The 25,999-nt window shown below is 34.4% G+C and overlaps 1 protein-coding gene across 4 annotated transcripts in view; it reads left to right on the top strand.

Annotated features, from left to right (window-relative positions):
- STXBP5 (syntaxin binding protein 5) overlaps positions 1-25,999 on the top strand; it is a 185,752-nt gene that overhangs the window by 33,226 nt on the left and 126,527 nt on the right. For all 4 annotated transcript variants that reach the window (XR_010336586.1, XM_012452638.3, XM_012452632.3 and 1 more), the window contains exons 3-5: positions 3,489-3,570; positions 8,063-8,163; positions 25,255-25,389. Coding sequence is in view for 3 of the 4 variants with exons in the window: in XM_012452638.3 (XP_012308061.1) it covers positions 3,489-3,570; positions 8,063-8,163; positions 25,255-25,389 (318 nt within the window). In the remaining variant the exon portion in view is untranslated. The remainder of the gene's footprint in view (positions 1-3,488; positions 3,571-8,062; positions 8,164-25,254; positions 25,390-25,999) is intronic.

The raw sequence follows: 25,999 nt of genomic DNA, 5'->3' as shown, positions 1-25,999 counted from the left end.
CCAGTGTCAGGGAACATTTAGTTCTAGCCAACATAGTGAATAATACATTGTCTTAAATAATTATAATGGATACCCTTTGGTAAGTACACTCTATGTAGTTTAATCTTCATTGCAGTGCTGCAGGCTAGCCTAGATAGGTCTTATATGCATTTATAGATTCGATAGTTAATACCTGTATTAATTCTCTCCAGATCACAGCATCTAATGGCAGAGCTGACATATGAACTAACTTGAGAGTAGAGGTCTTCAAGTCTCATTGTACCTCAGATGGTTCCTGTGGCACAATAAGTAAATAAATAATAAATGAACAAACAATCTACCCAGGCATCTCCTCTGGAAATTTGGGTGTAGCAAGTTTGCAGTAGAGCCAGAATTCTGATACACTACCAGGATAGAGAACTACTATTTCAGGATTACATGTAGGCAATATCTGTTTTTAAAACTTAATTTAAAATTTTTTGTTATGATGAAGTAATAACTTATTAATTTTTCTCCCAATCCATAGGGCAGTTTGGTGGTAGGATACTTTGGGACTAGCTGCAGCTGTATACTACTGCTTTATTTACAGGAAAAGAGAATGAAATAAGTAACTTTGAGAAAAAACCATTTATCTGAGCCTTAGAAATATTGCCTGTAAAATATGAATAATAACTGTCTTTCAGAGTTACTTTGATGATTAAGTGCAATTATATATTTTAAGGCACAGTGCCTAACCACTTAGCAGTAACTCAGTAAGTGGTTCTTACTGTTTATTAAGAAGTTGTTTTTATCATGTTAGCTAAAAGTTAAAGAACCATATCATATCAGTTTAAAAGTACACTTTTGTTTAGAGTAGTTTCATACTAGCCTAAGAGTAAAACCTCTGTTGACCTCTGTGTAACTGACTTCCTGAATTTATAGACATTTTTTATTCTCTTTGGATAAAACATTGACGCCCATGGCAATTTGAAATTTCAAGACCAGTAAGCTGTTTCTTAGAAGGCTCAAATTAACCTGTTGTTTAATCTTACCAAGAATCAGTTTTTCTGTATTCCCAATCTGTTTGTGTCTGTTAGATATTCTAGTCAAGTAAATCACCGTAATATTCTATAAAATAATGAAATACAAATGCCAAAAGAGACATTTTAAAATGAACATCTAAGATGAATGCTTTCAAAAGACTTCATTAAGGTCAGTCATTTAAAATTTCCCTCCCGATTTGGTATGTATACCTATAAATGACTGGAAAAGAAATAAGACTGTATACGAATGCTGCTCTCATATTGGTTGATATTATCTTTAAAGTTCCATTTAAGAAGTTAGGCTGGGCATGGTGGCTTACACCTGTTATCCCAGCACTTTGGGAGGCCAAGGTGGGCAGATCATGAGGTCAGGAGATCGAGACCATCCTGGCCAACATGGTGAAACCCCTTCTCTACTAAAATACAAAAAATTAGCTGGATGTGGTGGTGCGCATCTGTACTCCAGCTACTCAGGTAGCTGAGGCAGGGGAATGCTTGAACCCGGGAGGTGCAGGTTGCAGTGAGCCGAGATGATGCCACTACTCTCCAGCCTGCTGACAGAGTGAGACTCCGTCTCAAAAAAAAAAAATTTAACTGGAAATCTTATACCTGGATAGTTATGGTTATGTTTTATTCAAGAAAAACAGCCCTGGTTTTTAGTTAATAGATTCATACTCAAAGAAAATGTCTTTGGTTAATGTCAAAAGATTGACAATATTATATATGTTTTGTGATAAAATAATACGTAAAGTAAGCATAATTTTTATGGTTTTTTACAGTAACTCATTTAAAAAATGAACTTACTCATTGATCCTGATCTAGTCTCAAAAGAGGTTTTATATTCATGTAAAATGGGAATTATAAAATACGCTAATTGGTGCCAGAAAGAATAATTTAGCTGAAGAGATTAGGATCAGACTCACTATACTGGGTAGAAGGGCAGGGTCTATGCTGTCATCTGAAAAAGGAAATGGGTGAACTGAGATGTAGATTTTTCTTTTTTATGGCCTGTCAGTGTGATTTGCATATTGAAAATACTATTAATTGAAATCTGGTTTCCTGCAGTTGTATTTGAGCAACTGGAATAGCAAGAATACTACTACTGCTGCTGCTACTGCTGCTACGACTACTGCTAGTACCACCAATAATTCTGGGTGTTTAAAGAACAGGGTACTATGAGCTAAATATGCTCAGCCTGTTAATTTATAAAATAATATAAAATTAATTGGTAGTAATAAATAGAAAAAAACTCTTGAAAATGACTACCATCTAGAAAATTTCTAGAAATCCAAAGGAAAAAATCATGGCAAATGGGAATTAAACCTATGGCACAATTTTTTCATTAGTAACTTTGTGGCATGTTTTGATAGAATATAGAAACAGTCTATACCTGAATGTGAATTTATATACTGGCAATTATACTTTTATTGAATCTCACCAAATTTTATTTTTACATTTTGCTTTTTACTTTAGGGTAATATTTAACAGCTGGTAAAATGAGATTAGTTTAGCAGCAGGTTAAAATTGCTACCTTCTTATTTCAAGTTTATGAAGGTAAAATGCGTATAACGGTGCCTGGCACATAGTGAGTTCTACAAATACACAGTTTTGTTTTGTTTTTTTTGGTTCTGTTTTGATGTTACTCAGCATACTTTTTAAATTTAGGTGTGGACTCTGGAGCCAGAATGCTTACTCATATTCTGTTTTCACTACTTCTGGTTGTGTGACTTAGGACAGGTTACTTAATTTCTTCAGCTTCCTTATCTGTTTAAATGGAGGAAAATAACATATTCTTCATGAGTTATGAGTATTAAATGAGTTGATATAAATAACATTTTAATAATAATGCCTAACACATAGAAAATGTTATATGAATATTTGCTGTTATTTTTGTATGCCAATTCATTTTAATCAGTATCCATGCCTATTTAAAAGATCGGTAGATTCATTGGTGATACAATATCATGTTTCAATTAGAAACATAGTTATGTGGTTCTTCATTATATTTTTAGTCTTAGTTAAAAATTACCCTGCAGAAATGAAAAATTGACAGTGAAAAGTTTACTGTTTCTAAAAGCAACATTCCAAAATGACATTTGCCTGCTTTTCAGATTTGTTTGCTGACTTCAGCAAAATTGGGTATTCTATAGATCCAACCACCTTTTCTCTTCTTTTTCTTATTTTAAAATGAAGAAAATAATTTGGGCCAGCATAAAGTGTATTACCTATATATTATCTTGTTTTGATATGTTGCTGATTTTAATAATTCATTTTTTCTAATTATGTTGTTTAAACCTGTAATCTTTGAGACGTCTCAACAGAAACTGATTTGATTGATATGTAACAAAACTAACTCTAAATCTCAACTTCAGTAAATAGCCTATATTGAATATGAGGTCATTGGAATATTGATCAGCCTATTACATAACTTACCAGTTTCAAAAAATCCGACAAATACCTTACACTCCTTAATGGAATTAATTACAGCTTTGGTCGTCCAGGAGTAGAATGTTATTGCCAGCATGACAGTGGAGCTGCAGTAATCCAGCTCCAGTTCCTGATTAATGAGGTGAGTGAATTGTTTTAATCATTTCTACTTATATCTAAAATAGGGCCACATCTAGTCTTTCAGATTTCTTTTATACATTCACACTTGATTTAAATATTTGAACAAAAATTAATTTCTTATGGGTCAGAAATAGTAATTCATTTTAAGTTAACATCATGGACAGTTAGATAAATAATGTAAAATGTTTTCTCAACACAGTGCTGTAAATTGAATGGCCTAAGGTAAATGTTTTTGGTAAAAGATGCTGCATTTAAATGTTAAGAGATATTGAACACTGTGAAATATAGAAATCTATATTAAAATATTCTTTCAAAGATTGAGCTTATGATAAATCAAAGAATGTGCTTCTTTAACGAATTGCTTTGGAATACAACCAAGAAACCAACATTCATTCATTAGAAAGTGGTTACTGGCCAGAGTTCTTAAATAACATCCAATTATATCACTTAATGGTTTAAGTAATTGATGTCACCTTTCTCTTTGAAAGTATAGAAGGAGCTAGAGAAAACATCATTTTATCAGCATAGGAAACATTGTTCTTACATATTTTGAGAATATATGAGCAGCTCTGAGAATAGATGTTTACTCCAAGTAGTGGTAGAGTGGGAAAGCTGGTCATAAAAGGAAGAAAGAGAAATTGCTTCAGAAAAGCCTCTGATCTCCTTAGATATGAGGACAGATTGTGGACATTATTTAAGTTCCTAAACCTTTAGGCTCTGTGGAATAATTTCTTAAATGTATATGAGAGAAAATAAATTCCTGAATACCTCTGGCTTTTGATAAATGTTCTATTCATACCAGAGGATTTAAGAAAGGCATCATGAGTATAAAAAGATAATTATGACAATGTAAAAACCTCCATAAAGCTGTAATCACAATAATTTGCAATTGTCTAGATTTTTCAAGGTCAGATGTGTTTTTAAAAACCTCAGTATTCTGTATAGAACTGTTTATTAGGCATTTTAAAGTGTAAAACATTTTTTTTGATATTTTTATTTTTCACTTTCTAGATTCTACACAACCAATGTTTCTAAACTGCTGCATCAAAACAAAGGTTTAACTCTCTTAGATGAATGCACATACCACGGAGCAGTTCTACAGATAGCTTGCTTCTATGCTTTATAGTCCAATAAGTCTGTTTTTCACTATAGGCCACAGTGGACTCTGAAATATCCTTTTTAGATTCTACACAAAGAGTGTTTCTAAACTACTGCATCAAAACATAGGTTCAACTCTGAGATGAATGTACACATTGCAAAGCAGTTTCACAGATAGCTTCCTTTAGGGTTTTATTGCCGGTTATTTAGTTTTTCACCTTGGGCCTCAGTGCACTCTGAAATGTCACTTTCTAGATTCTACACAAAGAGTGTTTCTAAACTGCTGAATCAAAACGTAGGTTCAACTCTTTGAGATGAATGCACACATAGCAAAGCAGTTTCACAGATAGCTTGCTTCTAGGTTTTATACCAGAATATTTGTTTTTTTATTTTTTATTTTTTATTATGCTTTAAGTTCTGGGTTACATGTGAAGAATGTCCTTTGTTACATAGGTATATGCATGCCATGGTGGTTTGCTGTATCCATCCTCCCGTCATCTACATTAGGTATTTCTCCTAATGTTAGAATTTTTTAAAAATTACAGTGTGGAAATTGTTGAACCCATATATGAGGACTCAGATTATTTTTCCTCTTTTAAAGAATGTTTTATTATGGAATAATTATAGTCACAGTTAAGTTTAAAAATAGTTTCAGAGAGTGCTTTTGTACCCTTCTTTTAGCTTCTCCCAGTAGTAACATTTTATATAACAATACTACAATAGCAAACCAGAAAAATGACAGCAAAACAATACTACTAACTATAGACCTTTATTTAGATTTTTCAGTTCATATATGCACTTATTTGTGTGTTTGTGTGTGTAGTTCAGTTTTATCACACGTGCAGGTTCATGTAACACTACCACATCAAGATACAGGTCTGTTCTCTCAACACTAAGGGAAGGAATTCCCTCAGAAAGAAAAAAGTACCCTCAGTACTAAGGGAATCCCTTTGTAATTGAACTCCTGCTCACCCTCAGTCCCTGGCATCTAGTAACCTGTTCTTCTTTATTTATTTGTTATTATTTTTTTGAGATGGAGTCTCACTCTGTCACCCAGGCTGGAGTGCAATGGCATGGTCTCGACTTACTGCAACCTCCGCCTCCCGGGTTCTAGTGATTTTTCCCACCTCACCTCCTGAGTAGCTGGGACTACAGGCGTGTGCTACCACACCCAGCTAATTTTTGTATTTTTAGTAGAGACGGGGTTTCACTGTCTTGGCCATGCTGGTCTCAAACTCCTGACTTCGTGATCTGTCAGCCTTGGCCTCCCAAAGTGCTGGGATTACAGGCGTGAGCCACCATACCTGGCCTGTTCTTCATTTTTATACTTGCATTAAGATTGTTTTTTAAAGCAACACTTGAACCAGTGTTAATAAAATACAGCAAATCAATTACTGTACACCTAAATATTAGAAATATTAAATTTATGCTGTTTACATTTGTATTAAGTATTCTTTTTCTCTTCAGTAAGATTGATCATAGACTTCTTTGGATGGCCATTTTTTTTTTCACCTGCTTGAATGTTAAATTATAAATACATAAAGATAGTTTTATTGTGTTAAAAAGTGGCAATCTGACAATTAGGTCTACCTGTTTGCTTTCAGATTTAGAAAACTATATAGTGTCTAGGTGAAGGAGCCACCATAAGAGGAGGTTAGCTGTTATTGCCATTTTGGCTTTTTGTCTTCTCTTCTTCCTTGAGATTGTAAGATGCGGCAAACATTAAGAAAGAAGATGGCATGGCCTGATATATGATGTAAATAAGAAATAACAGTACAAATCTTTGATACCTTAAATCCTTTGAGTTTCTCTGCTTCAGAGTGATGTTGGTAAGACGATGCTTTCTAGTGAAATGGAGGGAGTGTAGACTTTATGTGTTTCTGCATTCCAGTTGTCATGTCCTGGCAACAGAAGTTACACATTAGGGCAGCCCTCATAGAGTTTTGAAGGTGAAAAGGAGTTGGAGAGATAACTTAATATAAATCTTGTCCTGACAGCTCTTTTAATTATTCTGAGTAGATGAGAAACTCTTATTTTGAAAGGGCGAGACTTTAAGATTTCTTACAATAACCTAAAAGATTGGTCTTGCTAATCGTTTTTGAAATTAATGTAAATTCTGCATGTTACATCTCTTGTCTTAGTCTTCTCTCAGTGTTGATGATAGATTTCTAGCTCCTTTGAGGAAAAACATTTAGATGTCGTAATAGATTAACTCTAGTCTAGAGAGTCGTAATTTTATTCACAATCACATCACATTCATTATTTTATATCAGAGTCATCTCTGGACGTTTTTCAAAATATGCTTGCATAGGTCTTTGCTCTGTGTCTTAGGCCATTTTCTCTGGCTACAACTGAATACCTGAGTCTGGGTAATTTATAAAGAAAGTTTATTTAACTTTTGATTCTGGAGGCTGGCAAGTCCAAGATTGAGCAACTGCATCTGGCTGACTTCTGGTGAGGGCCTCATGCTGCATCATAACATGGTAGAGAAGCAGAAAGGGAAGCTGGTGCAAGCCAAGAGAGCAAAGAGGTCAGCCTCACTTTGTAACAACCATTAGCATAAGAATTAATCCAGTCCTGTGAGGGAGAAAACTCCCTCCCTCCCCGGAGACTGCATTAAACCCTTCATGGAGGCAGATCCCTTATGAACCAAGTGAGGGATCATTTACCACCTTTCAACACCACTTCATTGGCAATTAAATTTCAGCATGCTGAGTTTTGACATTGCAAACCACATCTAAACTGTAGCACTCTGGATATTCTGATTTGTTCAGTTTGGGTGAGAATGAGTCACTTAAATGATTCTCAAATACTGCCAGGCCTTTTCTTCCCTATAAATAATAGTGTTTAATGGTATCAGACATTTTAACATTCTAAATTAGTCAGATTTTGAAACCTTCAGACATGGAAGTTACAGTGTGCCAAATGCTATCTTTATTTTCCACACCATTCTAGTAGTAGAATTATGATCTGGGTATAGTACTTTCATAAGGATTGGTCTTAAACCAAATGAAATTAGGGGGTTACTTCATATCATATTTTGTTCTGTTAATCAAGGAAGTATGTATAATAGTTACCAAGTAATTTACAGTCTGACTCTAATTTTAAATAACTAGATCTTAACCATACTATTCTACTAGATCCTAATATACTTTTGGCTTATGAGATACTAAATTATACTTTAAATTATTGAAGAAACTAACATATTTACATACATGTAATACACATACACTTTTTACATCTGCTGTTTTGAATCTAAGTGAGGCAAGTGTTTCTTAGATCTATATCTATTGGCAGAAAGTTTTGAAATTTGGGAAGGAGATATTTCTGGCAACTATTGAGTAGACTTAATGTTTGTATATTGTATATGAAATATGTTATACTTGATTTTTAAGGGAGCTCTTGTGAGTGCCTTGGCTGATGACACCTTACACTTATGGAATTTACGTCAAAAGAGGCCTGCCATACTACATTCACTTAAATTTTGCAGAGAAAGGTAAGAATTCTCTTAGTTATCCTATGTATAGGATATTTACTATTATGATATTTGCTTTGAATTTTAGTCTTTGATTTTTTGTTTGTAATGGTCTTTATGCACAGTCTAAAAGCTGATTCAAAAACTTCAAAGGATATACAGTAAAAGCAAGATTCCTTTTTTTAGACCCATCTTTCTTTCCACAGGCAACCACATAAATTTCCTTTGTGTCCTTCTAGAAGTATTTAAAGTATGTGTATAAAAGAAAAAAATCTCTGCATAGCTCCTCTGCTTTTTTTTAACATGAAAGGGAAGCTATTACATATTCTTCCTGTAACTTGTTTTTGCTTAACAACATATATCCCACAGATTGTGTCATATCAACACATTTAAATCTTCCTGAATTATTTTCATAACTGTATAATATTCTATTCTATATACATGCCGTAATCTATTCAACCAGTCCTCATCAGTGGACACATAATCATTTTCAGTCTGCTGTTCATTTTACTCTGTCATGATGTTATGTTATGTCATGATGTATATGTCTTTGTCTACATATGCAAGTATATCCTTAAGATAAATTTGTAGAAGTAGATTAGCTTGGTCATAGAAATCTCTTCTAATATGACTTGTGAATTTGGGGCTTTCATTGGAAAAACCTTTTCACCCCAATTTTATTAACCATCATCTCCCATACGTTCTTGTGAGTACTTTTTTTTTTTTTTTTCCCTGAGACATAGTTTCCCTCTGTTGCCCAAGCTGGAATCCAGTGGTGCAATCTGGGCACACTGCAACCTGTGCCCCCGAGGTTCAAGCGATTCTTGTGCCTCAGTCTCCCAAGTAGCTGAGACTACAGGCATGCATCACTACACCTGGCTAATTTTTGCATTTTCAGTAAAGATGGGGTTTTGCCATGTTGGCCAGTCTGGTCTCGAACTCCTGACCTCAAGTGATCCACCAGCCCCAGCCTCCCAAATAGTTGGGATTACAGGTGTGAGCCACCTCACCTGGCTTTTGTAATACTCTTAAAGTTTTATTTTTTATACTTAATCTCTGGATTTATATGGAACTTATTTTGGCATGAAATATGAGTAAGGATATAGTCCCTTCTCTCAGTAATTTGAGAGATGTATATTGTTTGCTTTATTTACATGTGTGGTTGTATTTATGTATGTATATTGTATATATGTAATTAGCATTAAAAGCACAATCCTTTTTTTCATATTTTGAGGAAAGTTTTAAAATTTTGAATCTTACAGGAATACCAAAAGGGAAATTCTTGATTCTTTTTTTTTAATTTCTAAGGAAAAGTTGATTTGTTTTCTTAAGTAGCTACTTTTTTCCAGTTAAGGTTTAGTTGTTAATGTCTAAAATTATGATTAAAACCTCTTGACAATAAAGGAGGAAGAAGAGAATGTGAGAACTTTTACAGTAGAGGAAGGAAACCTGTGAGCTGTAAGGTTTTACTTTAGACTATCGTATTTGATTATCATGACATTTCATGGAATTAGTGAGAAACATTGTTTGGAAGAGATGATACTTGGAATAAGGCAAACAGTAGAAAACAGCATAGAGACTAGAGATTTGGGAGATCTAAGGAAAAATAGGTATAATCGCAGCTCAGTCAGACGAGGTAACTGGTGACATTTTTGACATAGGATGTGCTTAGTAAGTATTTGATTGTCGAAAATGGAATATCTTGAAGTTTGTGGTTATAGTTTAGGTCTGCCTCTATTTCTAACTCTTACTGTAATATGATGCCCAAAACAGGGAACTATATCACATTTCTTTGATTTTAAAATGTCCAGTTTTTAAATTAATAGACTTTGTTTTTAGAACAATTTTAAATTTATAGAATAATTGAGCAGATGCTACAGAGAATTTCCACATACTTCATATACCACCCTCATTCCCCCAACTCAACCCCTTCCCCATGGTTTTCGCTGATATTAACATGCATTAGTGTGGTAGGTTTGTTACAATTAGTGAAACAATATTGATACATTGTTATTAACTAATGTTCATAACATGTTAAGGTTTACTATTTGTGTTGAACAATTCTATGTGTTTTGACAAATGCATGTGTCTGCCATTGCAGTAGCAAATGGAATAGTTTCACTGACCTTAAAATCAATGTGTGTCACCTATTTATCCATACTCTTTCTCTAATCCTCAGCCCCTGACAACCACTGACCTGTTTCCTGTCTCTGTAGTTTTCCTTTTTCCAGAATGTCATATATAGCCATGTGCTACATAATGATGTTACATTCAGTGACAATTGCATATATGATGGTGGTCCCAGAAGATTACAGTGGAGCTGAAATACTACCATAGCTTAGTGATGTTGTATCTGTCATAATATCGTAGCATCTTAGTGCAATGCATTATTCACGTGTTTGTAGTAATACTAGGGTAAACTAACCTATTGTGCTACCAATTGTCTAAAAGTATAGCACATGTAATTGTGTACAGTACATATTTGATAATGTGACTATGTTGCTGGCTATGTATTTATTAGGATATACCTTTTATTATTATTTTAGAGTTAGTTTATTCCTTCTACCTATTTAAGAAAAGCAGTTTCAGGCAGGTCCTTCAGGAAACATTTGAGAAGAAGGCTTTGTTATCGTAGGAGATGATAGCTCCATGTGTGTTAATGCCCCTGAAGACCTTCCAGTGAGACAAGATACAGACGTGGAAGACAGTGATATTGATGATTCTGATCCTGGATAGGCCTAGGCTAATGTGTGTGTTTGTGTCGTTTTTTTAAAAAAAAAGTTTAAAAAGTAAAAGTAAAAAAATAAAAAGCTTATAGATTAAGGCTATAAAGAAAAAATATTTTTGTATAGTTGTATAGTGTGTTTGTGTTTGAAGTGTTATTACAAAAGAAAGAGTCAAAAATTTAAAACATTTAAAATCTTTATGATAAAGTAAAAAAGTTTATAGTAAGCTAAGATTAATTTATTATTGAAGAAAGAAATTTTTAAAAATAAATTTAGTCTGGCCTAAGTGTCCAGTATTTATAAAGTCTACAGTATGGTACAGTAATGTCCTAGGCCTTCACAGTTACTTATCACTCATGGACTCACCCAGAGCAACTTCTGTTCCTGCGAGCTCCATTCATGATAACTACCCTCTATAGGTGCACTATTTTCTATCTTTTATACTATATTAGTACACTCTATAGGTGTACTATTTTTTATCTTTTATACTATATTTTTACTGTACCTTTTTATGTTTAGATATACAAATACTTACCTTTGTGTTACACTTGCCTGCAGTATTCAATATATAATACATAGTACCATGCTTTACAGCTTTGTAGCTTAGGAGCAATAGGCTGTACCATCTAGGTTTGTGTAAATACACTCTATGATCATGCAATGTTGAACTCACCTGCTGATGCATTTCTTAGAACATAGCTATCTGTAAATGACACATGACTGTAGTTGGAATCATACAGCATGTAGCTTTTTCAGACTGTCTTCTCTCACTAAGCAATATGAATTTAATGTTCCTAGTCTTGTGGCTTGCTAATTCGTATCTTTTTATCAGTAAATTTCTTTTGCAGATGTACTAGTTTGTTTTTCCATTCACCTATTGAAGGATATCTTGGTTTTTGGTTTTTTTGGCCATTATGAATAAAGCTGTTATAAATATTCACATGCAGTTTTTTCGTGGATGTACATTTTCAACATAGTTGGATACCTGGGCGTGCTATTGCTGGATCATATGCTAGACTATCTTTGGCTTTGTGGAAAACTGCCAAGCTGTCTTCCTTAATGGCTATGCTGTTTTGCATTCCCTCTAGCATTGAATAAGAGATCCTTTTGCTCCATATCCTTACTAACATTTGTTATTGCCAGTTTATGGACTTCAGCCAATTTAATACGTGCGTAGTGTTACCTCATTGTTACTTTAATTTGCAATTCCCTAGTGACACGTGATGCAGGTTATCTTTTCATATGCTTCTTTGTTTCGTATGCTGCTTTGGTGAGTTGTCCAGGTTTTTCTGCCCATTTTTAAGTTGGGCTGTTTGTTTCTGATTGATAATTTAAGAATTCTTTGTATGTTTTGAGTACCTTTATCAGATATGTCTTTTACAAATATTTTCTCCTAGTCTGTGACATTTATTTTTATTCTCTGCACAGTGTCCTTGCAGAGCAGATATTTCATATTTAATAAAGTTTAGCTTAATTTTTCTCTCAGAGATCACACTTTTGCTGTTTTTAATCTAAAAAATTCATCACTAAACTCAAGATCACTACCTAGATTTCTGCCTGTGTTATGTTGTAGAAGTTTTAGAGTTTTGCATTTTACATTTAGATCTATGATCCATGTTGATTTAAATTTTTTGAAATATGTAAGTTCTGTGTCTAGAGTTGTTTTTTCCTTTTTTCTTTTTTTTTTTCCTATGATTGTCCAGTTGTTCCAGCACCATTTGTTGAAAAGATAATCTGTTTCCCATTGAAATGTATTTGCTCCTTTATTAGAGAGCAGTTCACTGTTAATTTAAGTGTATCTATTTCTGGTTCTCTGATTCTGTTCAAGATAGATCAACTAATCTATTTGGCTGTTATTTTCCTAATACAATCAACTTTTCATATCTATGGGATCCACATCTGGTTTCAGCCATCAGCAGACTGAAAATATTTGGGGGAAAAATAAAAAGATAATAAAAATAAACAATATAAGATAACAGTGATTTGCTTAGCATTTAAATTGTGTTAGGTGTTAGAAGTAATCAAGAGATTATTTAATGTGCATAGGTTATATGCAAATACTATACCATTCTATATAAGGGACTGGAGCATTATTGGATGTTGATATCTGAGGGGGTTCTCTAACTAATCCCCCACAGATATGGAGGGATGGGAAGTGTCAGCCCTCTGACTTTGGTCTTCTTGTTCAGTATTATGTTGGCAATTGGGAGTTTTATGCCTTTTAGTATAAGCTTTAGAATCAGTTTGTCAATATCCACAAAATAGCTTGCTGAGATTTTGATTTGGCTTTTTAAAAGAGGACTGTTGACTTTAGCATTTACTTATTTTGTATTTTTAATGTTTTTACATCTCTGAAATTACAATGTTTTTGTTAATGAATGGTGTCTTATATATAATTAATTGGAAATGTTTTGTGAATTTTATTAATACTAAATAAAAATAATGGCATGCCCTAGAGTCAGTATCATATTAGATTCAGTGAAATATAGTATTTGATGATTTTGAAATTATATGAAATGACAGTTTGTAATTAATTTGAAGAATTTGTAGTGGACTTTCTAATTATAAATTTTATGACCTACCAGTGGTTTTCCTTCAACACTTTGAAGTTGTTATTTCACTATTTTCTGCCCTCCTTTTTGTTTCTATGAGAAATCAGTGGTTATTTAAATTTTTACTCCCCTGTATGAAATGCATCCTATTTCTTTGTCTGCTTTCAAAATTACCTTTTTATCTTTGGTTTTTAACACTTTGACAGTGGTATGTGTAGCCATTATTTTCTCCCTTCCCTTCCCTCCCCTCCCCCTCCCAGGTTCAAGTGATTCTCCTGCCTCAGCTTCCTGAGTAGCTGGGATTACTAGCATGTACTACCACACCCAGCTAATTTTTATATTTTTTGGTTTATACTGCTTGAGGTTTGCTGAGCTTTTTTTTTTTCCTTGAGAGGGAGTCTTGCTGTGTCACCTAGGCTGAATGCAGTAGTGTGATCTTGGCTCACTGCAATCTCTGCCTCCTGGGTTCAAGTGATTCTCCTGCCTCAGCCTCCTGAGTAGTGAGAATTATAGGCACCCGTCACCAAGCCCTACTAATTTTGTATTTTAGTAGAGATGGGATTTCACTGTGTAGGTCAAGCTGGTCTGGAACTCCTGAGCTCAAATGATCCACCTGTCTTGGCCTCCCAAAGTGCTGGGATCATAGGCATGAGCCACTGTGCCTGGCCTGAGCTTCTTAAATCTGTAAGTCTTCATAAAATTTAGGACATTTTCAGCTGATATGTTTTTCAGATACTTGGTATGCTCCATTCCCTCTTCTCTTTCTAGAGTATTAATTACAGATGTTAAACCTTTCAGTATTTTCCGTTGGTTCTTGAGACTCTGTTTATTTTCTTTCATGTTTTCTTTTTTTCAGATTGGATAATTTCTATTGATATTTCTTTAGATTTACTTGTTCCTTTCTCTGTCATCTTCATTCTTCTGTTAAGCCCATCCAGTTAAATTTTTTATTTCACATACTGTATTCTTTAGTTCCTGAACTTTTTTGTTATTGTTTCTCTCCAAGATTTCTTATCTTTTCATTTATTAGCAATTTTTTTTTTTACATTATTGAGCACAGTTATAATAGCTACTTCAGAAGTCTCATTTGCTAACAGCTCTAACCCTTGGGTCATCTCTAATTCAGTCTCTATTGACTGTCTCTTCTCTTGAGAATGGGTCACAGTCCCCTATTTTGTGTATATTGAGTAATGTTGGATTGTAACCTACACGTTGTGTATTTTATGTTATAGACATCTTGGATTCTGTTATATTCTTTCGAAGAGCACTGTTGGTTGTTGTAGGTTGTGTGTGTGTGTGTATGTGTGTGTGTGTGTGATTTTTGCTTTTTTTACTTTTTTTAAAAGCTGGAAATTAACTAGATTTTACTCAAACTAACTGTCTCAGGAAGCAGTTCAAATTTTAATCTGGTGTTTTTATTTCTGGCTGGGCAAGTTGGAGTCTGCCCTGAGTATGCATGCTCTAGCCACAGGTGTTTATGGGATTTATACACAGAACTTGGAGCTTTCCTTTCTGGTTCTTGTCTTTCTTCTCTCCACCTCATTTTCCAGTGGCTATGGTTGTCCCAGTCAGTGACCTCTGGTTCAGTGGCTTTTCTAATGGAAATTTTGCTCCCATCTTGGTACACACTGGCACCTGTCCTTTTTTTTTGGAAGCCCGGAATCCATACTTTATGCCATTTTCTTTTCTAAGAGATGACTCTGTGCCAGAATTGGCTAACTTTTGGTTATTCTCTACTCTCTTCAGGTTGTTATTTCTGCTATTTTGTCAAGAGTTTATAGTTATTAATCTGAGTGACAGGTGATCTGATAGGAGCTTTTTTGGTCTTTACTGGAAGTGGACTCTATATATGGTTCTTAAAGAAAATGAATAATTCACACTCTTTGCAGATGTATACACATACCCATACCCATACCCCACACCCACCCCATATATAGTTTTAAAAGGGGGTATGAATAGTACTCTAAAATTGGCCTATATATTTAAAGATATTTTATTGTAATTTGTTTTATTACTTATTTAACTTTCATGTTTTCCATTATATGTTATTTTAGTAGATCTATGCAAAAGACAGGTAGGATATTATCATTTCTGTTTGCAACTGGGAATCTGAAGAAAAAGATTAAACAATTTGTCTAAGCAAATCAGTGGCTTTTATAATGAAATCCGAAATCTTTGATTTCCAATTTGTAGTTGAGAGCTCTTTCCACTGTATTACCCTGCCTTCTAACTTGATAGATACTGCTACAATCTGTTCATTTTCTGTCTCAAACCTTCTTCTTTAAAAATCTTACATTCCCATAGATCAGCCAGTCTGTTAAGGTGAGCCCTGAATGTGTATCAGCATTCGTGTATATATATATATATATATATATATATATATATATACATATGTTTTATATATATATATTTGTTGTTTGTTTGTTTGTTTGTTTTATACATATATATATATATATATATATATATATATGTTTTTTTTTTTATAAGAGACGGATTTCACTCTGTCATCCAGGCTGGAGTGTAGTGGCACGATCATAGTTCATTGCAATCTCCAACTCCTCCTGGGCTTAAACAATTTTCTTACCTCAGCCTTCTGAGTGGTTAGGACTACAGTTGCACGCCACCACATTTGGCTAATTTTTAAATTTTTTGTAGAGATGGTATCTCACTTTGTCACCCAGAATGATCTTGAAACCCTGGGCTCATATGATCTTCCTGCCTTGGCCTCCCAATGTACTGGGATTATAGGCATGAGCTATCATGGCTGGCCATATGTTAGCATTCAGAGTTGTCATGACTTGTCTTTCTTGACTTCGACCCTGATTCCTCACAGCAAATAATTACTGTGGTTCAAAATATCAATAGCATCAAATTTAAGAAACTCTAGACTCTAGTACATCAAAATGATGTTAGTCAGTATAGTGTGTTTTTTTTTGAAATTTTCTTAAGTCTCTGCTCACTGGAGAGATTCTGCCAAGAGCTGGAATTTTAGCAGAAGAATATCTCTGATACCACATTTGCCAGTAGCATGTCCATATTCCTCACTGGGCAAGGAATGCAGTAGTATGTGGTTCAGGTCACTCTACAGGGTATTGCGGTAAGTCTTCGTGGAGAAAGGATCAAGCCTTAAGGAGTCCCAGAGTCAGGAGTTAATGGTCCTGTATGGAGTGCGTCCCCTCTAGAGTACCTCTAAGGATGGTCTCCACAAAATTCTGGTAAACAGGGGTGGGAACTGTAAGCTATCTGTAAGGTGTCTGTAGGCATATGTCTTGGCAAACGGAAGGTGTCTTTGTGTGAAGTGGGGAAAGGTGGCATTTCTCAGTGGATGGAGTTTTACATTGTCTGCTCTTCCCTGCCTTGGTTGGGTGCTGTTATGCAGGGCACAGCCTGCACAGTTGTATGCAGTGGTCTTAAAAGTTACAAATGAAATGAACTGGTGGATTTTCCAGTTTTGATTCATGTAATGTGATTTACACATCTGATCACCAGAAACTAGTTGGTCCTGTTTAAAGTTCAGCTCATCTTTGGCCTTCATTAGAGCAACAGTAAACAAGGAATTGTAGTTAGAATATCTGGTCTTGGAATAACTCCTCTGGATGAAATCTTCTAGGGTGGCTGCAGACTTGTATGGCAGCTGTTGAACTTAAAATGCCAAGGAATGGGCCCCAGTGCCTCATGGATGAACCTTACTGTATTCTTTCAAGACTGAGGATTTCCTCAAATGGCTGAAAGGTTAGAGGTGTCATTTGGGAGGAGGCTAGTTTTCCTTAGCACCTACCCACAGGTAGGGAGGGGAAGGTGTAATGGAGGCTGTCTCGCAGCTCTAGGAATTTGCCCCCAGCAGCAATACTTCTGCTGCCCCTCATCTTGAGCTCTGTGGCATTTACTTCTTTTCAAAATGCCCTGCAGTGTGTACCATGGTAGAAGCCTGTCAGAGTCACTTCCCCAGACAGGTGAATGCTCACATTCCCTGCCCATTCTTCGTCTGTAGGAATCCAGTCTTATTTTCCTTATGCAACTGCTTTACAATCAGTGTTATATATTTTGTGTTGGTCAGGATAGTCTGAGCTATGCTGTGGTAGCAAAAACTTTCACAGTTTCAATGACATAATGCAACAGTGATTTATTTTTGTTTACACAGTGTCTTTGTGGGTATACTGGGAACACGGTTTCTTCTCATTGTCATCTTTACCTCAGAATCCTGGCTAAGGAATAGCCAGTCTTTAAAATATTTCCAGTCACTGTGGAAGAGGTAGAAGAGAACTGCGACACACATGTTAGCTCTTAACACTTCTCCCTGGAAGTCATACAGGTCTCTTCCACTCTCATTTCAAGAGCCAGAGCAGGTCACGTGGCCATCCCTAATTTCAGTAGTATAGCTGGGGGAAAAAAGGAAACTGGAATATTTGTAAATAGTTGTAATGACTGCCACACTGTATTTTTATTGTCAACATTCAAATATAGGAACAATAGCCTGATTAGTTTCTCCTCATTGTAAATTGATTTGAGGTAACTTAACAGGTCAGTTATTATGTTTCACTTTTATGCTATTTAAAGTGAATATCTGATATTCGTATCTGTAAGCTCTGTGTATTTTTATTTAGGAAATTAGCAGAAGTAGGAAAAATATGAAAAGTTTATATAACCTATTTTACTAGATTTGGTGAACAATTGTTAAGTATTTTATCATTGTCTTATTTTTATTATAAGTAGTTAGATTTTATTATTTTAGTAGAAAATTATATAATATAAATTGTAATGATTTGAATTGTACTTTTTCATAATGTGGACTTTTTTTCTATTTTTTTCAATTGTGGTAAAATACACGTAAACTTACCATGTTAAACATTTTTGAGTAAAATCATCCTTTGGTATCAGTGGGGGATTGGTTCTAGGACCCTCCACTCCTGTGAATACCAAATTTCATGGATGTTCAAGTCTTTCATATGAAATGTTGTAGTATTTGCATATAACCTAGGCACATCCTCCTGTATGTTTTAAATAACTCTAGATTATTTATAATACTTAGATATGGTTTAAATGCTTTGTAAATAGTTGTTATACTGTATTGTTAGGGAATAATGACAAGAAGAAATCTGCACATAGTTAGTACAGATACACCATCCATGTTTTTTTTTTTTTTTCCTCCAAATGTTTTCAGTCTGCAGTTGGTAGAATCCATGATGCAGAACCCATGGATACAGAGGGCTTACTGTATACAGTTCAGCAATGTAAAGTACATTCACATTGTTATGCAACCCTATGATGTAGATGTATCGTGATGTGATTTCACTTTTATGATGTTTAAGAAAAAAATACAGGAATTGGAGTCTCAAGTCTTGGTTTAACTCTGTGAACTTGAGCAAATTACTGCTTTGTGTGTTAGTTTTCTGATTTGCAAAAAAATTTTTTCTAAGATTCAGGTAATCTTTACTATTTCATTTCTCTTACATCTTAAAGCAGTCTTACTCACCCACTTCTCCTTATTTGATCTGTACATAATTGTACAACAACTATTATACAGCAACTATTACAGCTTGATGCTGGCTGCTGAGCCTGTATTGGTAAACAACACAGACTTTGGCCTTGTCATTAGGGTATTAGTCAAAGCTAAAACAAGTTTAGCTTCCCAGATGTTCAGTAGAATGACATTTGTTTAACAAGTAGGTATTTCAATTTCCATAGGATAATTTTGATTTTAGAGATAATACAAACTCAATCTTCCATGGGCTGAAAGGAATTGGTAGCTGCAGTATGTCATAGTAGAATGCTGAGGTTATGGACTTTACTTACCCATCAGATTGAATTATTTTCCCCAAAAAGATAATCTTGAAGTCCTAACACCTGGTGCCTATGAATGTAACCTTAGTTAGAAACAGGGTCTTTGCAGTTGTAGTCAAGTTTGTATGAGGTTGTTAAGGTGGAGACTAATCTGGCTAGTGTCCATATAAGAAGAGGTGAAGAGACATAGACACAGAAACTCAGAGAATACTACGTGATGATGGAGGTAGAAACTGAATGATGTAGCTATGAGCCAAGGAATGCAAAGGATAGCTGGCAATAACAGCAACTAGGGGAGAGGCATGTAACAGATTTTCCCCTATAACCCTCAGAGAGAGCAGTGCCCTGCTGACCCCTTAATTTCAGACTCTCAGCTTCCACAACTGTGAGAGAATAAATTTCTGTCGTTTTAAGCCACCCATGCTGTGGTAGTTTGTTTTGTCAGCTCTAGGAAACATTTATCACCTTTGTTCCTCTTCCTTGATGCTGGTGAGCCTCGTTATTATGTGCCATTGGGTTTATACATGTAAAGGAAAGGTTCTTTGCTTTGATAGATAGAGAATTTAAAAGTAAAATAGGTAAGTTGCAGTATCAGAATATATTTAGTTTAGCTTATACCTTATTTTTTTTTTCCTTTAAAGAAGTATAAATAGGAGCAAGTCATGGGTTGATAAGCAGCTACAACTATCTTCTGGTCTTTTTCTTAGCACCATGAGTTAGTATGACCAGTATTCTCAACCATGTTAAGTTTTTACATAAGTTTATAACTAACAATATGTGAAGCATTTTAAGATTGAAGACTAAATTATATGTGGACTTTCCTATGTAGGATGTAATATTATTGTCTAGTATTTATACTTCTTGATTTATATAATGCTTTATTGTTTGTAAAACCTTTTCACATAAATAGTTATTTATTCTCAGGGGTTAAGAAAATTTGCCTTAATGAAATTTTATAGAATATTTTCCCCTGTAAGTATGTTAAACACCTGAAAAGCTGAGTCTTGATAATAAAGTTAATATATTTCTAAAGTCATATGTTTTTCTTTATTCCAATACTCTGATTTACAGTTTCTGTATGACTTTTATATTTAATGATAGATGTGTCTATTGTTTAGTGAATAAAATAAGTATACTTTCATTCTAAAGTAATGAAAGGGAAGGAAAATTATTATATGAAACACATTAATAATCAAGATTTCTATAACCTAAATATCAATGAAACATTCCTGTTTAAAGTCCTCTCAAGGAAAAAATAACTATATGACAAATGAAGTTAATCTGTTCAGATTCCAGCACAGCAAGGGAAGATCTGGCGCCTATAATGTATGGTAGCAATAAGTTACCACCCTAGCATCAAATTTTCCCAGTATCATAAATAAATTTATATAGAACCAAAACTAATTTATCACATTATACTCTTATTTTATTATTTTATTACAGTGTTGTGCTTTGCATATTTATAAAGCTTGCAATTTACTCAGTAGCCACATAAATAGGGCATAACCTTTGATAGTTGTAAAAGACTGTTTGACTGAGTACCAGCCCCCAGAATATCTATACAGGTCTTACAAAGATTTTGAATTAACTAATTGCACATGTTAAACAAGGAAAAAATTAATCACAATGGTGAAACAAAGACCCAGAATTAAGTTTCTCTGGTAATTGCATAATATTATCAAAATACTTTTCTTTAAAAGCAGCTTAATGAATAATGTACAGGCATTAGAAATCAGAGTGATCTGATGGGGTGAAATTAAGGACTAGAACAGAGGCATGAATGGTGTCCAGTCCTGTTGGGAAGTTGGGGGATCTACTATTCTGGATCTAATCATGATCTACAAAGAGAATTGGTTGGTGATATGGAAATAATGAGACATTTTAGAAATTCTGAGTGTAGAGTTTCATGTTTTCAAGCAAAATTTAAAAAAAAAGAAAAATTATCTTACTATTCAGAGGAAAGGCAGTTATGATTTAATAACCTTGAAACTGTTAAAGGAAAGATGTTTAGGAAGTACTGGATCACTTCCTAGAATAAAATTATCCATAAGGAGTCTCTTTGAATATCTCTCCCCTTTTCCTTGTCAGAATTTCTTCTACAATTCTGCATCTTTTGTTTTACTATTGTAATTAATTTTATCCTTGTTTTACGTGTGCAATTAGTTAATTTAAAATCTTTGTTAAACTTACACAGACTTTTAGGGGGCTGGTACTCTGTGAAATCCTCTTTTACAACTACCTGACAAGGAATTTCTTCTGTCAAGGAAAGGGAGAGACATATTTAAAGAGACTGTTCTAGTTCCAAAAGGACCTTACAGTGTGCTAAAGGTATAAAAAGATTACATAAAAAGACATTAAAAGATTACATGGAAGGAGGCAGTATATAACCAAAGGCGAATATAAGAGTACTTAGCTCTGCCAGTGAACAGGATGAGCTATTTATTAATGCATGAATAGCTTACATTAAAGCAGAGGTGCAAATTTGTATTATAATATGAGTGAATGTCATTTTAGAGGTTTATATGAAAACATATGATAAAATAATCGAGTCTTTTTTTAAAGAAGACAAAAATCAGTCATCCGAAAAATGCAAACTAAAACAACTACTCATCAGAATGGCAAAATGTTAGCTAGATTATGATGCAACTGGAGCTTCTCATAACTTACTGAAGTGAGTGTTAAGTGTTGCAGTCATTTCGGAAAGTTTCCTGGGCGGTATTCACATCCTCCATGACCCAACAATTTTACTCCTAAACATATACCTATGGTAGGCAGAATTCTAAGATGGGCTCCAAGGTATCTACCCCTTGATGTACACATACCTATTCCTTGTTAATTAATTAAACACTTATAATTGGTGAAGACATTTTGCAGATATATTTCAGTTCCCAAATTAGTTGACCTTCAAATACGAAGATGATCCTCAGTAGGCCCAACAATCAGGTGAGCATTTAAAAGAGACTAGATTTTTCCTGTCAAAAGGCTCGCAGTGTGAGAAGGATCCAATGGACAGGAAATTCTTTCTTGCTGGCTTGAAAATGAAGGGGGCCGGTAGTCTCTAGGAGTACCAGTGGCCTCTAGTATACCCCCTGACAGGCAGCAAGGAGACAGAGATTCAGTCCTACAGCCACAGATGCTGAATTCAGCTAGCAACCTGAATGAACTTGGGAGCAGATTCTTTCCCAGCACTTCCGGAAAGGGATGCAGGAAGGCAGCATGATTGAAATGTGGATTTTAGCCTTGTAAGTCCCTGAGCAGAGAACCTATTAAGTGCCTGGTCCTCTAACCTACAGAAATAATAAATGAGTATTCTTTTAAGTCATTAAATTTGTGATACTTTGTTACAAATCAGTAAAAAACTAATACCTGGTATTAGTTTGGTACCTGGAAGTGGAATACCACTGTAACAAATACCTAAAAATATGAAAGTCACTTTGGAACTTGACAGTGATTACAGGCTGGAAGAATTTTGAGGCGCATGATAGAAAAGCATATATTGCCCAGAACAAGCTGTTTGTAGGACTCAGTACTTGAGTCTCTTGCTAGGGAGAGGCTGGAGAAAGTGGTTCCTTGTTGTATAGTGGGAGAACAGAATGCTTAACAGAATTGTCCCTAACATAATGGGTAAGTGATTAACTTGTATAGTTAGCTGAAGAGATTTCCAAGGAAAGGGTTGAGGGTGCGAGCTGATTCTTTTTCTTGCTGCTTTATAGTAAAGTGCAAGAGGAGAGAGGTAAATTGAGTGAAGAATTATTAAAGGAACCAGGACTTGACAGTTTTGGAAATTTTGCGACTGGCAAAAGAGAGATTGTTTCCAAAAGTGTGGCATAGTGAAAAATGTGAGGGTGTGGCTGTATAATTTTTACTAAAAACCCCTCAAAGATCAAAAGGTTAGAGAGTTCAGTCACACAAAGAGCTCTTTAAGAGTTTAAGGGTGTACCTCACAGATCTTTTCAAGAGAAATGATCTCTTTTCAATAAACCAGAGAATCTAGAAAGTTTGAAAGTATTATCCCACAGGCATTTCAGCAGGAGCGAAGATAGAGAAAGGGTTATCCGAAAAAAGAGTTGTGAGTGTGACTTTTGTCTAATGGAGTAAAACCCAATAAAATTTATTTAAGACCTGGAGGTGTCTTGAGAAAATTGCATCAATAGAAACATTGCCAGCTTGGACTGAAAGAGACAAAATAAAAGGAGGCTGTAGCCGGAAGCAGGCTGATAAAAGAACTCGGCTGGAAATAAGTGGTAACTTGCATGAGAAAGGAACGGTGATTAAGAGAGTAGAGCTTAGACCTGCAGAGAATTATTCCCAGGCCTTGAAATCTAACTAAGAAAAATACACTATTTGCCAAAACTAATTTCAGTACCGTTATGGATGAATAAAGTTTTTACCTTCCACTTTCTCTCAGTTTGAATGAGAATTTCTATATAGTCGGCCTTTCATATCTGTAGGTTGTGCATCCCTGGACTCAACCAACTATGGCTTGAAAATATTTGGGACAAAACTACAAATAAGAAAACATAGTATATTTGCATTGCGTTTACATTGTATTGGCATTATGAATAATCTAGAGATGAATTAAAGTGTATGGGAAGATTTGTGTAGATTATATGCAAGTATTATACCATTTTATATGAAGGACTTGAGTATCTTTGGATTTTGTTCTCACTTTTGGAAAACATTAAGATGCTTAAAATATCTCAGTAATGTAAGTTAATTTTATAGCTGACTGAGGAAAAAAAAATCTTAGGATGGTAGCTAATATTGAGAAAGTGAGCCTTGTGAAGTAACAGAGTACTATCAAATGATTTTGTTTATTCAATAGACAAGTCTATGCTTTGTTAAATTTACATAAATTCTTTAGAAAGTGAACGTTGTAGTATAAAACACTCAGCAGAAATTACAAATAGATGAAGCTTAAGTAATTATCTAACTGGACATTACCTCTAAGAAAGAATGAAAATGAGTTGCATGCATATTTATTTGATGAGTGTTTTCATCTTGAACATTCTCTTTCATGAAATTGTGTGTTAATGGAAATAGAAAATATTCTGTATGCTTTGCTGAGTGCCTAGTGTTAGTGTTGACAGTCTGGCAGTGATTATTATCATTGTGTGTTGTTTTAAGTGCTATTCCTTTAAATTGTAAAATCTATTCTGAGAGACAAAATGGGAGGGGTCTGTAAGGAAAAAAAGCATTATAGATATTCACAAGATACCTTTTTTTAACTAAAAATAAGTGCTACAAAAAGGACAAGAGGAAAAAAAAAGGACAAGATAATCATTCTTTACCTTGAAATTAAATAAGCCAATATATAACTGTCTGCAGTTGTCAGAATGATACATTTTAGCACACGCATGCAAATTATTATAATTTGTTAATGAAGGCCTGCCATATCATCAGAGCATAGGAAGAAATAGTTCAAATATATTTCAGAAACATTGTCTAAGGCTGAGTACAGAGGATCTCTGTCCTTCAAGAGGCTCACAAGTTAGTGAGAAAGATGGACCTTTACTATCATATAAGGCAGGCCTGATAGAGATAGAAAAGTACCTCATCAGTTTGAATGCTAGTGGTATTTGAATTGAATCTTGAAAAGAAGAAAACTATCAGGGAGGTGCATTTTGGCTGGAAGGAGTAGTAAGCTCAGGTACTGAGATGGATTAATGTGCTTAGTAGCTTAGTAACTCCTGAGAAACACAGTGTAGTACTCTGGGGTCATGTGGATATTGAAATCATAGATATGGTCTAAAGTTAAATTTGTGATATGCCCAGGGATACACAGTTAGTGGATGACAGCCAGATTTGAAACACATTCTAGCTTCAAAACTCATCTTCTGTCATGCCATGCCATCTATTTACTATGAGGTCTTATGTTTGATGTAAAACTGAATTAGCATAATTAAATATTAATCACAATGAATAGATAAATCTGATGGTTATACATCAGTTTTGCCGTTCCTGAATTATATGTCATAATCAACCTTCTAATGTAATCAGTAAAATTTACCATTTTTCAAATTTCTTTAATTGAATATATTTTTCTCTTGCAGAGTTACATTTTGCCATCTGCCTTTCCAGAGTAAATGGCTCTATGTGGGCACTGAACGAGGTAATATACATATTGTCAATGTGGAGTCCTTCACACTCTCAGGCTACGTCATTATGTGGAATAAAGCCATTGAACTGTGAGTTTGAACAAGTATTTCATATTTGAAAGCATCAGTTCTATGTATGATAATACCATTATATCAAAGCCAATCAGTAAATCTGCATGGAATTAAATATGTGACAGATGTTCTTAATATTAAGTACAGATTTATTAGTTTTTTTGTGAATATTCTATTGATGTGGCAATTTGTACATTTAAATACTTTGTATACATGTGTATAGAGATATGTGCACAGCATGCATATATTTACATGTGTGTAAACTGTAACACAAGTGTAATGAAACAGTCATTGCTACTAATGAACAACACTGTCTTTTCTGTTCTTTTATCTTCTAATTATTTTTCTTTCAAATGATGGTCATGACCCAAAAATGGGTTGCCACCAGTATTTGGAGAACACTGGATTTAAACTACCACTTGATATGTTTTAATAATCATCAAATACAATGTGTGCTAAAGTTAATATATTATCAGATTAATTTTATTTGATTTTACTTAATTTTGATAAATTCATGATTGTTTTCATTTACTAATACTACAACAAAAACTGAGTTGAACTATAGGACCCTAAGGACCTTTAGTGCTCTTTACCCTGTCTTAAATTTTTTGTATCTTATCTCTTTTTA

This window comes from Aotus nancymaae, unplaced genomic scaffold (assembly GCF_030222135.1).
Source record: "Aotus nancymaae isolate 86718 unplaced genomic scaffold, 86718_ANA_hifiasm-v0.15.2.pri h1tg000040l, whole genome shotgun sequence".
Taxonomy (NCBI): Eukaryota; Metazoa; Chordata; class Mammalia; order Primates; family Aotidae; genus Aotus; species Aotus nancymaae.
This window is presented reverse-complemented; position numbering and strand designations above follow the sequence as displayed.